At 43.3% G+C, this 17,946-nt stretch overlaps 2 protein-coding genes across 7 annotated transcripts in view; both read left to right on the top strand.

Moving 5' to 3' along the window:
- pi4kb (phosphatidylinositol 4-kinase, catalytic, beta) overlaps window positions 1-10,336 on the top strand; it is a 35,657-nt gene extending 25,321 nt beyond the window's left edge. For 3 of the 4 annotated variants that reach the window (XM_079696201.1, XM_079696199.1, XM_079696200.1), the window contains 5 exons: window positions 7,433-7,546; window positions 7,637-7,788; window positions 8,349-8,481; window positions 9,141-9,261; window positions 9,519-10,336. In XM_079696201.1, coding sequence (XP_079552327.1) covers window positions 7,433-7,546; window positions 7,637-7,788; window positions 8,349-8,481; window positions 9,141-9,261; window positions 9,519-9,700 — 702 coding nt within the window. In that variant the 3' untranslated portion in view covers window positions 9,701-10,336. Of the gene's footprint in view, window positions 1-7,432; window positions 7,547-7,636; window positions 7,789-8,348; window positions 8,482-9,140; window positions 9,262-9,518 lie in introns of those variants that run through there. The other variant, XR_013804775.1, reaches the window with a different exon arrangement.
- A 2,465-nt stretch (window positions 10,337-12,801) lies between these two features.
- myo1eb (myosin IEb) overlaps window positions 12,802-17,946 on the top strand; it is a 40,651-nt gene continuing 35,506 nt past the window's right edge. For all 3 annotated transcript variants that reach the window (XR_013804776.1, XR_013804777.1, XM_079696202.1), the window contains exons 1-4: window positions 12,802-13,062; window positions 14,325-14,462; window positions 14,641-14,730; window positions 14,820-14,914. Coding sequence is in view for 1 of the 3 variants with exons in the window: in XM_079696202.1 (XP_079552328.1) it covers window positions 13,060-13,062; window positions 14,325-14,462; window positions 14,641-14,730; window positions 14,820-14,914 (326 nt within the window). In the remaining 2 variants the exon portion in view is untranslated. The remainder of the gene's footprint in view (window positions 13,063-14,324; window positions 14,463-14,640; window positions 14,731-14,819; window positions 14,915-17,946) is intronic.

Raw genomic sequence — 17,946 nt, 5'->3', positions numbered from 1 at the left:
GTTTATATATAATAACGCCCCCTCAGTGTTTATATATAATAACTCCCCCCCTCAGTGTTTATAATAACACCCCCCCTCAGTGTTTATAATAACGCCCCCCCCTCAGTGTTTATATATAATAACGCCCTCCCCTCAGTGTATATATATAATAACGCCCCCCTCAGTGTTTATATATATAATAACTCCCCCCCTCAGTGTTTATATATAATAACGCCCCCCCCCTCAGTGTTTATATATAATAACGCCTCCCCCTCAGTGTTTATATATAATAACGCCCCCCCCTCAGTGTTTATATATAATAATGCCCCTCCCTCAGTGTTTATATATAATAACTCCCCCCCTCAGTGTTTATATATAATAACGCCCCCCCTCAGTGTTTATATATAATAACGCCCCCCTCAGTGTTTATATATAATAACTCCCCCCTCAGTGTTTATTTATAATAACGCCCCCCACTCAGTGTATATAATAACGCCCCCCCTCAGTGTTTAAACATAATAACGCCCCCCCTCAGTGTATATAATAACGCCCCCTCAGTGTTTATATATAATAACGCCACCCCCTCAGTGTTTATATATAATAACGCCCCCCCTCAGTGTTTATATATAATAGCTCCCCCCCTCAGTGTTTATATATAATAACGCCCCCCCCTCAGTGTTTATATACAATAACTCCCCCCCCTCAGTGTTTATATATAATAACGCCCCCGACTCAGCGTATATAATAATGCCCCCCCTCAGTGTTTATATATAATAACGCCCCCTCAGTGTTTATATATAATAACGCCCCCCTCAGTGTTTATTTATAATAACGCCCCCCACTCAGTGTATATAATAACGCCCCCCCTCAGTGTTTATACATAATAACGCCCCCCCTCAGTGTATATAATAACGCCCCCCTTAGTGTTTATATATAATAACGCCACCCCCTCAGTGTTTATATATAATAACGCCCCCCCTCAGTGTTTATATATAATAACGCCCCCCCCTCAGTGTTTATATGTAATAACGCCCCCCCCTCAGTGTTTATATACAATAACTCCCCCCCCTCAGTGTTTATATATAATAACGCCCCCCACTCAGCGTTTATAATAATGCCCCCCCTCAGTGTTTATATATAATAACGCCCCCCTCAGTGTATATAATAACGCCCCCTCAGTGTTTATATATGATAATGCCCCCCCTCAGTGTTTATATATAATAACGCCCCCCCTCAGTGTTTATATATAATAACGCCACCCCTCAGTGTTTATATATAATAACGCCCCCCATCAGTGTTTATATATAATAGTGTTTATATATAATAACGCCCCCCCTCAGTGTTTATATATAATAACACCCCCCCTCAGTGTTTATATATAATAACGCCCCCCTCAGTGTTTATATATAATGACGCCCCCGCCCTCAGTGTTTATATATAATAACACCCCCCCTCAGTGTTTATATATAATAAAGCCCCCCTCAGTGTTTATATATAATGACGCCCCCGCCCTCAGTGTTTATATATAATAACGCCCCCTCAGTGTTTATATATAACAACACCCCCCCTCAGTGTTAATATATAATAACGCCCCCCCCTCAGTGTTTATATATAATAACGCCCCCTCAGTGTTAATATATAATAACGCCACCCCGTCAGTGTTTATATATAATAACGCCCCCTCCTCAGTGTTTATATATAATAATGCCCCCCCTCAGTGTTTATAATAACGCCCCCCCCTCAGTGTTTATATATAATAACGCCCCTAGGTGTTTATAATAACGCCTCCCCTCAGTGTTTATATATAATAACGCCCCCTCAGTGTTTATATATAATAACGCCCCCTCAGTATTTATATATAATACCCCCCCCCCAGTGTTTATAATAACGTCCCCCCTCAGTGTTTATAATAACGCCCCCCCCTCAGTGTTTATATACAATAACGCCCTCCCCTCAGTGTATATATATAATAACGCCCCCCCTCAGTGTTTATATATAATAACGCCCCCCTCAGTGTTTATATATATAATAACTCCCCCCCTCAGTGTTTATATATAATAACGCCCCCCCTCAGTGTTTATATATAATAACGCCTCCCCCTCAGTGTTTATATATAATAACGCCCCCCCCCTCAGTGTTTATATATAATAATGCCCCTCCCTCAGTGTTTATATATAATAACTCCCCCCCTCAGTGTTTATATATAATAACGCCCCCCTCAGTTTTTATATATAATAACTCCCCCCTCAGTGTTTATTTATAATAACGCCCCCCCTCAGTGTTTATATATAATAACTCCCCCCCTCAGTGTATATAATAACGTCCCCCTCAGTGTTTATACATAATAACTCCCCCCCTCAGTGTATATAATAACGCCCCCCTTAGTGTTTATATATAATAACGCCACCCCCTCAGTGTTTATATATAATAACGCCCCCCCTCAGTGTTTATATATAATAACTCCCCCCCTCTGTGTTTATATATAATAATGCCCCCTCAGTGTTTATATACAATAACTCCCCCCCCTCAGTGTTTATATATAATAACGCCCCCCACTCAGCGTATATAATAATGCCCCCCCTCAGTGTTTATATATAATAACGCCCCCCTCAGTGTATATAATAACGCCCCCTCAGTGTTTATATATAACGCCCCCCCTTCAGTGTTTATATGTAATAACGCCCCCCTCAGTGTTTATATATGATAATGCCCCCCTCAGTGTTTATATATAATAACGCCCCCCCCTCAGTGTTTATATATAATAACGCCACCCCTCAGTGTTTATATATAATAACGCCCCCCCTCAGTGTTTATATATAATAACGCCCCCCCTCAGTGTTTATATATAATAACACCCCCCCTCAGTGTTTATATATAATAACGCCCCCCTCAGTGTTTATATATAATGACGCCCCCGCCCTCAGTGTTTATATATAATAACGCCCCCCTCAGTGTTTATATATAACAACACCCCCCCTCAGTGTTAATATATAATAACGCCCCCCCCTCAGTGTTTATATATAATAACGCCCCCCTCAGTGTTTATATATAATAACGCCCCCCTCAGTGTTTATATATAATAATGCCCCCCCCTCAGTGTTTATATATAATAACGCCCTCCCCTCAGTGTTTATATATAATAATGCCCCCCCCTCAGTGTTTATATATATAATAACTCCCCCCCTCAGTGTTTATATATAATAACTCCCCCCTCAGTGTTTGTATATAATAACGCCCCCCTCAGTGTTTATATATAATAACGCCCCCTCAGTGTTTATATATAATAACGCCCCCCCCCTCAGTGTTTATATATAATAACTCCCCCTCAGTGTTTATATATAATAACGCCCCCCCAGTGTTTTTATATAATAACGCCCCCCCTCAGTGTTTATATATAATAACGCCCCCTCAGTGTATATATATATATAATAATGCCCACCCCTCAGTGTTTATAATAACGCCCCCCCTCAGTGTTTATATATAATAATGCCCCTCAGTGTTTATAATAACGCCTCCCCTCAGTGTTAATATATAATAACGCCCCCTCAGTGTTTATATATAATAACGCCCCCTCAGTGTTTATATATAATAACTCCCCCCCTCAGTGTTTATAATAACACCCCCCCTCAGTGTTTATAATAACGCCCTCCCCTCAGTGTATATATATAATAACGCCCCCCTCAGTGTTTATATATATAATAACTCCCCCCCTCAGTGTTTATATATAATAACGCCCCCCCCCCTCAGTGTTTATATATAATAACGCCTCCCCCTCAGTGTTTATATATAATAACGCCCCCCCCTCAGTGTTTATATATAATAATGCCCCTCCCTCAGTGTTTATATATAATAACTCCCCCCCTCAGTGTTTATATATAATAACGCCCCCCCTCAGTGTTTATATATAATAACGCCCCCCTCAGTGTTTATATATAATAACTCCCCCCTCAGTGTTTATTTATAATAACGCCCCCCACTCAGTGTATATAATAACGCCCCCCCTCAGTGTTTAAACATAATAACGCCCCCCCTCAGTGTATATAATAACGCCCCCTCAGTGTTTATATATAATAACGCCACCCACTCAGTGTTTATATATAATAACGCCCCCCCCTCAGTGTTTATATACAATAACTCCCCCCCCTCAGTGTTTATATATAATAACGCCCCCGACTCAGCGTATATAATAATGCCCCCCCTCAGTGTTTATATATAATAACGCCCCCATCAGTGTTTATAATAACGCCTCCCCTCAGTGTTTATATATAATAACGCCCCCTCAGTGTTTATATATAATAACGCCCCCCTCAGTGTTTATTTATAATAACGCCCCCCACTCAGTGTATATAATAACGCCCCCCCTCAGTGTTTATACATAATAACGCCCCCCCTCAGTGTATATAATAACGCCCCCCTTAGTGTTTATATATAATAACGCCACCCCCTCAGTGTTTATATATAATAACGCCCCCCCTCAGTGTTTATATATAATAACGCCCCCCCCCTCAGTGTTTATATGTAATAACGCCCCTCCCTCAGTGTTTATATACAATAACTCCCCCCCCTCAGTGTTTATATATAATAACGCCCCCCACTCAGCGTATATAATAATGCCCCTCCTCAGTGTTTATATATAATAACGCCCCCCTCAGTGTATATAATAACGCCCCCTCAGTGTTTATATATGATAATGCCCCCCCTCAGTGTTTATATATAATAACGCCCCCCCTCAGTGTTTATATATAATAACGCCACCCCTCAGTGTTTATATATAATAACGCCCCCCCTCAGTGTTTATATATAAGTGTTTATATATAATAACGCCCCCCCTCAGTGTTTATATATAATAACACCCCCCCTCAGTGTTTATATATAATAACGCCCCCCTCAGTGTTTATATATAATAACACCCCCCCTCAGTGTTTATATATAATAACGCCCCCCTCAGTGTTTATATATAATGACGCCCCCGCCCTCAGTGTTTATATATAATAACGCCCCCCTCAGTGTTTATATATAACAACACCCCCCCTCAGTGTTAATATATAATAACGCCCCCCCCTCAGTGTTTATATATAATAACGCCCCCTCAGTGTTAATATATAATAACGCCACCCCCTCAGTGTTTATATATAATAACGCCCCCTCCTCAGTGTTTATATATAATAATGCCCCCCCTCAGTGTTTATAATAACGCCCCCCCCCTCAGTGTTTATATATAATAACGCCCCTAGGTGTTTATAATAACGCCTCCCCTCAGTGTTTATATATAATAACGCCCCCTCAGTGTTTATATATAATAACGCCCCCTCAGTGTTTATATATAATAACCCCCCCCCCAGTGTTTATAATAACGTCCCCCCTCAGTGTTTATAATAACGCCCCCCCCTCAGTGTTTATATACAATAACGCCCTCCCCTCAGTGTATATATATAATAACGCCCCCCCTCAGTGTTTATATATAATAACGCCCCCCTCAGTGTTTATATATATAATAACTCCCCCCTCAGTGTTTATATATAATAACGCCCCCCCTCAGTGTTTATATATAATAACGCCTCCCCCTCAGTGTTTATATATAATAACGCCCCCCCCTCAGTGTTTATATATAATAATGCCCCTCCCTCAGTGTTTATATATAATAACTCCCCCCCTCAGTGTTTATATATAATAACGCCCCCCTCAGTTTTTATATATAATAACTCCCCCCTCAGTGTTTATTTATAATAACGCCCCCCACTCAGTGTATATAATAACGTCCCCCTCAGTGTTTATACATAATAACTCCCCCCCTCAGTGTATATAATAACGCCCCCCTTAGTGTTTATATATAATAACGCCACCCCCTCAGTGTTTATATATAATAACGCCCCCCCTCAGTGTTTATATATAATAACTCCCCCCCTCAGTGTTTATATATAATAATGCCCCCTCAGTGTTTATATACAATAACTCCCCCCCCTCAGTTTTTATATATAATAACGCCCCCCACTCAGCCTATATAATAATGCCCCCCCCTCAGTGTTTATATATAATAACGCCCCCCTCAGTGTATATAATAACGCCCCCTCAGTGTTTATATATAACGCCCCCCCTTCAGTGTTTATATGTAATAACGCCCCCCTCAGTGTTTATATATGATAATGCCCCCCTCAGTGTTTATATATAATAACGCCCCCCCTCAGTGTTTATATATAATAACGCCACCCCTCAGTGTTTATATATAATAACGCCCCCTCAGTGTTTATATATAATGACGCCCCCTCAGTGTTTATATATAACAACACCCCCCCTCAGTGTTAATATATAATAACGCCCCCCCCTCTCAGTGTTTATATATAATAACGCCCCCCTCAGTGTTAATATATAATAACGCCACCCCCTCAGTGTTTATATATAATAACGCCCCTCCTCAGTGTTTATATATAGTAACGCCCCCCACTCAGCGTATATAATAATGCCCCCCCCTCAGTGTTTATATATAATAACGCCCCCCTCAGTGTTTATATATAATAACGCCCCCCTCAGTGTTTATATATAATAACGCACCCCTCAGTGTTTATATATAATAACTCCCCCCTCAGTGTTTATTTATAATAACGCCCCCCACTCAGTGTATATAATAACGACCCCCTTAGTGTTTATATATAATAACGCCACCCCCTCAGTGTTTATATATATTAACGCCCCCCCTCAGTGTTTATATATAATAACTCCCCCCCTCAATGTTTATATATAATAACGCCCCCCCCCCTCAGTGTTTATATACAATAACTCCCCCCTCAGTGTTTATATATAATAAGGCCCCCCACTCAGCGTATATAATAATGCCCCCCCCTCAGTGTTTATATATAATAACGCCCCCTCAGTGTATATAATAACGCCCCCTCAGCGTTTATATATGATAACGCCCCCCTCAGTGTTTATATATGATAATGCCCCCCCTCAGTGTTTATATATAATAACGCCCCCCCTCAGTGTTTATATATAATAACGCCACCCCTCAGTGTTTATATATAATAACGCCCCCCCTCAGTGTTTATATATAATAACGCCCCCCCTCAGTGTTTATATATAATAACGCCCCCCTCAGTGTTTATATATAATGACGCCCCCGTCCTCAGTGTTTATATATAATAACGCCCCCCTCAGTGTTTATATATAACAACACCCCCCCTCAGTGTTAATATATAACAACACCCCCCCTCAGTGTTAATATATAATAACGCCCCCCTCAGTGTTTATATATAACAACACCCCCCCTCAGTGTTAATATATAATAACGCCCCCCTCAGTGTTTATATATAATAACGCCCCCCTCAGTGTTAATATATAATAACGCCACCCCCTCATTGTTTATATATAATAACGCCCCTCCTCAGTGTTTATATATAACAACGCCCCCCCTCAGTGTTTATATATAATAACGCCCCCCCCCCCCCCCCCCTCTCAGTGCATCTGGCAGCAGGAGAGGGTCCCCCTCTGGATTCAGCCCTATAAGATCCTGGTCTTGTCCTCAGACAGTGGGATGATCGAACCTGTGATGAACGCTGTGTCGCTGCACCAGGTGAGAGACACCTAGTTGAAGAAGCAGGGACACCTGTCCCCCCCTCACCTGTCCCACTCTCACCTGTCCCCTCTCACCTGTCCCGCCCAGGTGAAGAAGCAGAGCCAGCTGTCCCTGATGGATTACTTCCTGCAGGAGCACGGGGCCCCCACCACCGAGAAGTACATGTCGGCTCAGAGGAACTTCGTCCAGAGCTGTGCCGGATACTCTCTGATCTGCTACCTGCTGCAGGTGAAAGACAGGTGAGGGGGGGGACAGGTGAGGGGGCGGGGCTACCTGCTGCAGGTGAAAGACAGGTGAAGGGGGGGGCAGGTGAGGGGGCGGGGCTACCTGCTGCAGGTGAAAGACAGGTGAGGGGGGACAGCTGAGGGGGCGGGGCTACCTGCTGCAGGTGAAAGACAGGTGAGGGGGGGACAGGTGAGGGGGTGGGGCTACCTGCTGCAGGTGAAAGACAGGTGAGGGGGCGGGGCTACCTGCTGCAGGTGAAGGGGCGAATGAAGCCTCATTCTTGTTTTTCTATTATTTAAAATATCTTTGTGATTTAAGTTTGTATATTTTTCATCTAATGTTGTTGACTATGTGTTGTGTCTTGTTGTTGTGTTGTGATGTGTCTTGTTGTTGTGTTGTGATGTGCCTTGTTGTTGTGTTGTGATGTGTCTTGTTGTTGTGTTGTGATGTGGCTTGTTGTTGTGTTGTGATGTGTCTTGTTGTTGTTGTGTTGTGATGTGTCTTGTTGTTGTGTTGTGATGTGGCTTGTTGTTGTGTTGTGTAAATATGTGTTGTTGTGTGGTGTTGCGTTCAGGCACAACGGGAACATCCTGCTGGACGCTGACGGTCACATCATCCATATCGACTTCGGCTTCATCCTCTCCAGCTCCCCCAAGAACCTGGGCTTCGAGACGTCTGCCTTCAAACTCACCACCGAGTTCGTGGACGTGAGTTCAAACACCCCAGGTGTTCTCAGGTGTTCTCAGACCCCCCAGGTGTTCTCAGACCCCCCAGGTGTTCTCAGACCCCGCAGGTGTTCTCAGGTGTTCTCAGACCCCCCAGGTGTTCTCAGGTGTTCTCAGACCCCCTAGGTGTTCTGAGGTGTTCTCAGACCCCCCCAGGTGTTCTCAGGTGTTCTCAGACCCCCCAGGTGTTCTCAGGTGTTATCAGACTCCCTAGGTGTTCTCAGGTGTTCTCAGACCCCCCAGGTGTTCTCAGACCCCGCAGGTGTTCTCAGACCCCCCATGTGTTTTCTCAGGTGTTCTCAGACCCCCCAGGTGTTCTCAGACCCCGCAGGTGTTCTCAGACCCCCCAGGTGTTCTCAGGTGTTCTCAGACCCCCCAGGTGTTCTCAGGTGTTATCAGACTCCCTAGGTGTTCTCAGGTGTTCTCTTACCCCCCAGGTGTTCTCGGACCCCCCAGGTGTTCTCTGACCCCCCATGTGTTCTCTCACCCCCCAGGTGTTGTCAGGTGTTCTCAGACCCCCATGTGTTCTCAGGTGTTCTTAGACACCCCAGGTGTTCTCAGGTGTTCTCTGACCCCCCAGGTGTTCTCAGACCCCCCAGGTGTCTCTAACAGGAAGTTAACGTGCTGCTTCCTGTCCTCAGGTGATGGGGGGTCCAGATGGAGACATGTTTAACTACTACAGGATGCTGATGCTGCAGGGACTCATCGCTGCTCGCAAACACATGGACCGAGTTATACAGATAGTGGAGATCATGCAGCAGGGTAACACACACACACACACACACACACACACACACACACACACACACACACACACACACACACACACACACACACACACACACACACACACACACACACACACACACACACACACACACACACACACACACAAACAAACAAACAAACAAACAAACAAACAAACAAACAAACAAACAAACAAACACACACACACACCTGGACCAGTGCATGTTGTTCTATATGTTATTAACATGTGTTGTTGTTGTTGATGTTGTCAGGCACCCAGCTGCCCTGCTTCCACGGCTCCAGCACCCTGCGGGGTCTGAAGGAGCGGTTCCACATGTCTCTGACGGAGGAGCAGCTGCAGGTCCTCGTGGACCAGCTGGTGGACGGGTCCATGAGGTCCATCACCACCAAGCTGTACGACGGCTTCCAGTACCTCACCAATGGCATCATGTGACCTCTGACCTCTGACCTGTGTGTGTGTGAGAGAGACTGTGTTTTATACCTGCACTGACAGAGACTCTGAGCCCTCTGTCAGTCCCCTCCTCCTCTCTCTCCTCCTCCTCTCTGTCCCCCTCCACCTCTCTCTCCTCCTCCTCCTCCTCCCCCTCTCTGTCCTCCTCCTCTCTCTCCTCCTCCTCTCTCCTCCTCCACGTCTCTCTCCTCCTCCTCCTCCTCTCTCTCCTCCACCTCTCTCTCCTCCTCCTCCTCCTCCTCTCTGTCCTCCACCTCTCTCTCCTCCTCCTCCTCCCCCTCTCTCTCCTCCTCCTCCTCCTGTATTCCAGATGATTCTGTTATTCCAGCTTCTTGTCCTCCTGTTATCGATGAACTAAAGACCTTTGTTTTGTGTTGACGTTAATTCCTTTGAAGTCTGAGATTTTATTTCTTTATTCTTTTATTTCCTCAGAAGTTTTTTTGGTCTATTTCCTGTTTGATTTATTTTTCAATATTTGGGCGGATGTCACTGATTGGCTGCTCAGCTGGACTCTTGGCCAATCAGAGAGCATCCCAGTTTTAGTTTAAAATGTGAACTGAAATGTGTTTTTACCTGTGTGCGAGCATTAAAACAAAGCAGCCGGAGCAGCGACTCACTTCCTGTCTCAAGTGTGGGATGTTTGTTAAGTGTTCTTTTAAAAAGTGTTCAGGTGTATATCAGTGTGTCGTGTCTTTACTTTAAAGAGTCCTCTCCTGCTGATGTTCAGGTGTATATCAGTGTGTCGTGTCTTTACTTTAAAGAGTCCTCTCCTGCTGATGTTCAGGTGTATATCAGTGTGTCGTGTCTTTACTTTAAAGAGTCCTCTCCTGCTGATGTTCAGGTGTATATCAGTGTGTCGTGTCTCTACTTTAAAGAGTCCTCTCCTGCTGATGTTCAGGTGCATATCAGTATGTAGTGTCTCTACTTTAAAGAGTTCTCTCCTGCAGATGTTCCGGTGTATATCAGTATGTAGTGTCTCTACTTTAAAGAGTCCTCTCCTGCTGATGTTCAGGTGCATATCAGTATGTAGTGTCTCTACTTTAAAGAGTTCTCTCCTGCAGATGTTCAGGTGTATATCAGTATGTAGTGTCTCTACTTTAAAGAGTCCTCTCCTGCTGATGTTCAGGTGTATATCAGTATGTAGTGTCTCTACTTTAAAGAGTCCTCTCCTGCTGATGTTCAGGTGTATATCAGTGTGTCGTGTCTCTACTTTAAAGAGTCCTCTCCTGCTGATGTTCAGGTGCATATCAGTATGTAGTGTCTCTACTTTAAAGAGTTCTCTCCTGCTGATGTTCAGGTGTATATCAGTATGTAGTGTCTCTACTTTAAAGAGTCCTCTCCTGCTGATGTTCAGGTGTATATCAGTATGTAGTGTCTCTACTTTAAAGAGTTCTCTCCTGCTGATGTTCAGGTGCATATCAGTATGTACTGTCTCTACTTTAAAGAGTTCTCTCCTGCTGATGTTCAGGTGTATATCAGTATGTAGTGTCTCTACTTTAAAGAGTCCTCTCCTGCTGATGTTCAGGTGTATATCAGTGTGTCGTGTCTCTACTTTAAAGAGTCCTCTCCTGCTGATGTTCAGGTGCATATCAGTATGTAGTGTCTCTACTTTAAAGAGTTCTCTCCTGCAGATGTTCCGGTGTATATCAGTATGTAGTGTCTCTACTTTAAAGAGTCCTCTCCTGCTGATGTTCAGGTGTATATCAGTATGTAGTGTCTCTACTTTAAAGAGTCCTCTCCTGCTGATGTTCAGGTGTATATCAGTATGTAGTGTCTCTACTTTAAAGAGTCCTCCCCTGCTGATGTTCAGGTGTATATCAGTATGTAGTGTCTCTACTTTAAAGAGTCCTCTCCTGCTGATGTTCAGGTGTATATCAGTATGTAGTGTCTACTTTAAAGAGTCCTCTCCTGCTGATGTTCCGGTGTATATCAGTATGTAGTGTCTCTACTTTAAAGAGTCCTCTCCTGCTGATGTTCAGGTGTATATCAGTATGTAGTGTCTCTACTTTAAAGAGTGCTCTCCTGCTGATGTTCAGGTGTATATCAGTATGTAGTGTCTTTACTTTAAAGAGTCCTCTCCTGCTGATGTTCAGGTGTATATCAGTATGTAGTGTCTCTACTTTAAAGAGTCCTCTCCTGCTGATGTTCAGGTGTATATCAGTATGTAGTGTCTTTACTTTAAAGAGTCCTCTCCTGCTGATGTTCAGGTGTATATCAGTATGTAGTGTCTCTACTTTAAAGAGTCCTCTCCTGCTGATGTTCAGGTGTATATCAGTATGTAGTGTCTTTACTTTAAAGAGTCCTCTCCTGCTGATGTTCAGGTGTATATCAGTATGTAGTGTCTCTACTTTAAAGAGTCCTCTCCTGCTGATGTTCAGGTGTATTTCAGTATGTAGTGTCTTTACTTTAAAGAGTCCTCTCCTGCTGATGTTCAGGTGTATATCAGTATGTACTGTCTCTACTTTAAAGAGTCCTCTCCTGCTGATGTTCAGGTGTATTTCAGTATGTAGTGTCTCTACTTTAAAGAGTCCTCTCCTGCTGATGTTCAGGTGTATTTCAGTATGTAGTGTCTCTACTTTAAAGAGTCCTCTCCTGCTGATGTTCAGGTGTATATCAGTATGTAGTGTCTCTACTTTAAAGAGTCCTCTCCTGCTGATGTTCCGGTGTATATCAGTATGTAGTGTCTCTACTTTAAAGAGTCCTCTCCTGCTGATGTTCAGGTGTATATCAGTATGTAGTGTCTCTACTTTAAAGAGTCCTCTCCTGCTGATGTTCAGGTGTATATCAGTATGTAGTGTCTCTACTTTAAAGAGTCCTCTCCTGCTGATGTTCAGGTGTATATCAGTAAGTAGTGTCTCTACTTTCATTTCTGAAATGAATCTTGAATTTAAAATCGATATTTAAACTCTTTAAACACAAATGAAGAGTCTCCAGAATAAAAGCTGTCAGATGAGTGTAGTTCCGGTTCCGGACACACGGGGGCAGCCGAGCTCCGCCGGGACTACTTTACCCAGAGTTCCACACAGCGTGAGCAAGAGGACGAGCACTACATTACCCAGAGTTCCACTCGGCACAAGGAGCCGCAAGAGAAGGGGGCGGGGCCTCACCTGCCCACACCTGCAGAGATTGAGACGCTGGAGAAGAAACGGGGTTAGAAATGTTCCCGAGACTTCAGTCCTGCTGTTAGACCCGGATCCCGTCCGGACCGAGCCCCCGGGATCAGACCCCCCCCCCCCCCCCCACCCGGGATCACACCTGCACCTGGACCCGGTCCCGACCCGGACCTACCTGAGTCCCGAAGCCTCACCTTTTACCTGAAGATCCGGAAGTGAGCCGCAGACATGGTGAGCTAACTTTCCTAACTCTGAGCCATAAAGCAGGAGAAAGTCTTGGTCCCGGTCTAAATATCCTGGTCCCGATGTGGGTCCTGGTCTGAGTCCTGGTCCCGGTTTATTTACTGGTCCTGGTCTATAGACTGGTCCTTGTTTATATACTGGTCCCGGTTTATATACTGGTCCTGGTTTATAGACTGGTCCTGGTCCTGGTTTATATACTGGTCCCGGTTTATATACTGGTCCTGGTTTATATACTGGTCCTGGTTTATATACTGGTCCTGGTTTATGTACTGGTCCTGGTTTATATACTCGTCCTGGTTTATGTACTGGTCCCGGTTTATAGCCTACTGGTCCCGGTCTGAGTCCCGGTCTGAGTCCTGGTCCCGGTCCTGCAGGATCTCATTGAATCTTTCTGATCAGTTTAATTGATGACTCTGCACTTTTTAACTTCACATGTGATTTTATAATAAAAGAATTGCAATAATTACATTTATATAAATGCAAATAAATATAAAATGTATTTGGATAAATTAATGAAAAATAAAATACATTGTAAACCTGAATAATTATATAACTTAAATTAAATAAGGACTTTAAAAAATAACTAACACGGTATAAAGACAAATGATCTGATTGGAGGAAAAGTATATATAAATCATATTATTATTTATATTCAATTAAATGAAGTGAGATACTTTAATAAAGAGGAGGGGGCGGCAGCAGAGTGAAGTCTCTATTAAGAAATATAAAGAATAACAGCTGAAACATTTAAAATGTTTAATTTAAGTTCAGCATGTAAACACTGTACACACACACACACACACACACACACACACACACACACACACACACACACACACACACACACACACACACACACACACAGTGGGCGGTGGCGGCCGTCAGCAGCCCTTGACGACCGGTCGTTCTGTGATTCTCCAGATCTACAGATGGCCAGTCCGCCCCTACTCTCACTCACTCACTCACACTGCATGTCGGTGCTCGCCGCTGCTCAACAAGATCCTACAGGACAGAAGGAATGCTGGGAAACACACACACACACACACACACACACACACACACACAGACACACACACACACACACACACAATAACACACACACACACACACACACACACACACACACACTGTTTCTCAGTGTTGATGTAAATGGATCCTGAATCAGTAAATACAGTATTAAACACAGAGACCACTGATAGGATCCCACAGCTGTCTGTTATCACCTCAGTGTGTTTATGTCCCGCCCCCAGGGCAGCAAGGAGCGCTACCATTGGCTGGCGCAGAACGTGAAGGTGAGCGGCGTGGACGACATGGTTCTGCTGTCGAAGATCAGCGAGGACGCTATCACAGAGAACCTGAAGAAGAGATACAACGACGACTACATCTTCGTATCCTCACACACACACACACACACACACACACACACACACACACACACACACACACACACACACACACACACACACACACACACACACACACACACGCACACACACACACACAAACTGTCACACTCAAACACACATGGTTCTGTTCTGGTTCTGCTCCTTGACCCGGTTCCTGCAGACGTACATCGGGGCGGTTCTGATCTCCGTGAATCCATTCAAACAGCTGCCGTACTTCACTGACAGAGAAGTGGAGCTCTACCAGGGAGCGGTGAGACACACACACACACACACACACACACACACACACACACACACACACACACACACACACACACACTAACATGTCCCCCCGTACAGGCTCAGTATGAAAACCCCCCCCACATCTACGCCCTGGCTGACACCATGTACCGGAACATGATGATCGACAGCGAGAACCAGTGTGTCATCATCAGGTGGGCGGGGCTTAACTCACACCTGGGCGGGGTCTTTATTCTGTAACTAACCAATCACTGTGGCCCCTGGGGGTCAGGTGCTTCCAGTTTAGAGTATTACACTGACACACTGCAGTAAAAGTACCTCAGATGTGTACATTTACACTACCTGTAGAGTTTACCTGTAGAGTTTACCTGTAGAGTTTACCTGTAGAGTTTACCTGTGAGTTTACCTGTAGAGTTTACCTGTAGAGTTTACCTGTAGAGTTTACCTGAAGAGTTTACCTGTAGAGTTTACCTGTGAGTTTACCTGTAGAGTTTACCTGTATAGTTTACCTGTAGAGTTTACCTGTGAGTTTACCTGTAGAGTTTACCTGTAGAGTTTACCTGTAGAGTTTACCTGTGAGTTTACCTGTAGAGTTTACCTGTATAGTTTACCTGTAGAGTTTACCTGTAGAGTTTACCTGTAGAGTTTACCTGTAGAGTTTACCTGTAGAGTTTACCTGTAGAGTTTACCTGAAGAGTTTACCTGTAGTGTTTACCTGTAGTGTTTACCTGTAGAGTTTACCTGTAGAGTTTACCTGTAGAGTTTACCTGTAGAGTTTACCTGTAGAGTTTACCTGTAGAGTTTACCTGTAGAGTTTACCTGAAGAGTTTACCTGTAGTGTTTACCTGTAGTGTTTACCTGTAGTGTTTACCTGTAGTGTTTACCTGTAGAGTTTACCTGTAGAGTTTACCTGTAGAGTTTACCTGTAGAGTTTACCTGTAGTGTTTACCTGTAGAGTTTACCTGTAGAGTTTACCTGTAGTGTTTACCTGTAGAGTTTACCTGTAGAGTTTACCTGTAGTGTTTACCTGTAGAGTTTACCTGTAGTGTTTACCTGTAGAGTTTACCTGAAGAGTTTACCTGTAGAGTTTACCTGTAGAGTTTACCTGTAGAGTTTACCTGTAGAGTTTACCTGAAGAGTTTACCTGAAGAGTTTACCTGTAGTGTTTACCTGTAGAGTTTACCTGTAGAGTTTACCTGTAGAGTTTACCTGAAGAGTTTACCTGTAGAGTTTACCTGAAGAGTTTACCTGTAGAGTTTCCCATAAGAGTTTACCTGAAGAGTTTACCTGTAGAGTTTACCTGAAGAGTTTACCTGTAGAGTTTACCTGTAGAGTTTACCTGTAGTGTTTACCTGTAGAGTTTACCTGTAGAGTTTACCTGTAGAGTTTACCTGAAGAGTTTACCTGTAGAGTTTACCTGAAGAGTTTACCTGTAGAGTTTACCTGTAGAGTTTACCTGTAGAGTTTACCTGAAGAGTTTACCTGTAGAGTTTACCTGTAGTGTTTACCTGTAGAGTTTACCTGAAGAGTTTACCTGTAGAGTTTACCTGTAGTGTTTACCTGTAGAGTTTACCTGTAGAGTTTACCTGTAGAGTTTACCTGAAGAGTTTACCTGTAGAGTTTACCTGTAGAGTTTACCTGAAGAGTTTACCTGTAGAGTTTACCTGTAGAGTTTACCTGTAGTGTTTACCTGTAGAGTTTACCTGTAGAGTTTACCTGTAGAGTTTACCTGTAGTGTTTACCTGTAGAGTTTACCTGAAGAGTTTACCTGTAGAGTTTACCTGAAGAGTTTACCTGTAGAGTTTACCTGTAGAGTTTACCTGTAGAGTTTACCTGTGAGTTTACCTGTAGTGTTTACCTGTAGAGTTTACCTGTAGAGTTTACCTGTAGTGTTTACCTGTAGAGTTTACCTGAAGAGTTTACCTGTAGTGTTTACCTGTAGTGTTTACCTGTAGAGTTTACCTGTAGAGTTTACCTGAAGAGTTTACCTGTAGAGTTTACCTGTAGTGTTTACCTGTAGAGTTTACCTGTAGAGTTTACCTGTAGGGTTTCCCATAAGAGTTTACCTGTAGAGTTTACCTGAAGAGTTTACCTGTAGTGTTTACCTGTAGTGTTTACCTGTAGAGTTTACCTGAAGAGTTTACCTGTAGAGTTTACCTGAAGAGTTTACCTGTAGAGTTTACCTGAAGAGTTTACCTGTAGTGTTTACCTGTAGTGTTTACCTGTAGAGTTTACCTGAAGAGTTTACCTGTAGAGTTTACCTGTAGAGTTTACCTGTGAGTTTACCTGTAGAGTTTACCTGTAGAGTTTACCTGTAGAGTTTACCTGTAGTGTTTACCTGTAGAGTTTACCTGTAGAGTTTACCTGAAGAGTTTACCTGTAGTGTTTACCTGTAGAGTTTACCTGAAGAGTTTACCTGTAGAGTTTACCTGTAGTGTTTACCTGTAGTGTTTACCTGTAGAGTTTACCTGTAGAGTTTACCTGAAGAGTTTACCTGTAGAGTTTACCTGTAGTGTTTACCTGTAGTGTTTACCTGTAGAGTTTACCTGTGAGTTTACCTGAAGAGTTTACCTGTGAGTTTACCTGAAGAGTTTACCTGTGAGTTTACCTGTAGAGTTTACCTGTAGAGTTTACCTGTAGAGTTTACCTGAAGAGTTTACCTGTAGAGTTTACCTGTAGTGTTTACCTGTAGAGTTTACCTGAAGAGTTTACCTGTAGTGTTTACCTGTAGAGTTTACCTGTAGTGTTTACCTGTAGAGTTTACCTGTAGTGTTTACCTGTAGTGTTTACCTGAAGAGTTTACCTGAAGAGTTTACCTGTAGTGTTTACCTGTAGAGTTTACCTGTAGTGTTTACCTGTAGAGTTTACCTGTAGAGTTTACCTGTAGTGTTTACCTGTAGAGTTTACCTGTAGAGTTTACCTGTGAGTTTACCTGAAGAGTTTACCTGAAGAGTTTACCTGTAGTGTTTACCTGAAGAGTTTACCTGTAGTGTTTACCTGTAGAGTTTACCTGTAGAGTTTACCTGTAGAGTTTACCTGTGAGTTTACCTGAAGAGTTTACCTGAAGAGTTTACCTGTAGAGTTTACCTGTGAGTTTACCTGAAGAGTTTACCTGAAGAGTTTACCTGTAGTGTTTACCTGAAGAGTTTACCTGTAGTGTTTACCTGTAGAGTTTACCTGTAGAGTTTACCTGTAGAGTTTACCTGTAGAGTTTACCTGTGAGTTT

Source organism: Notothenia rossii, assembly GCF_949606895.1.
Source record: "Notothenia rossii genome assembly, contig: scaffold_100, whole genome shotgun sequence".
NCBI lineage: Eukaryota > Metazoa > Chordata > Actinopteri > Perciformes > Nototheniidae > Notothenia > Notothenia rossii.
This window is presented reverse-complemented; position numbering and strand designations above follow the sequence as displayed.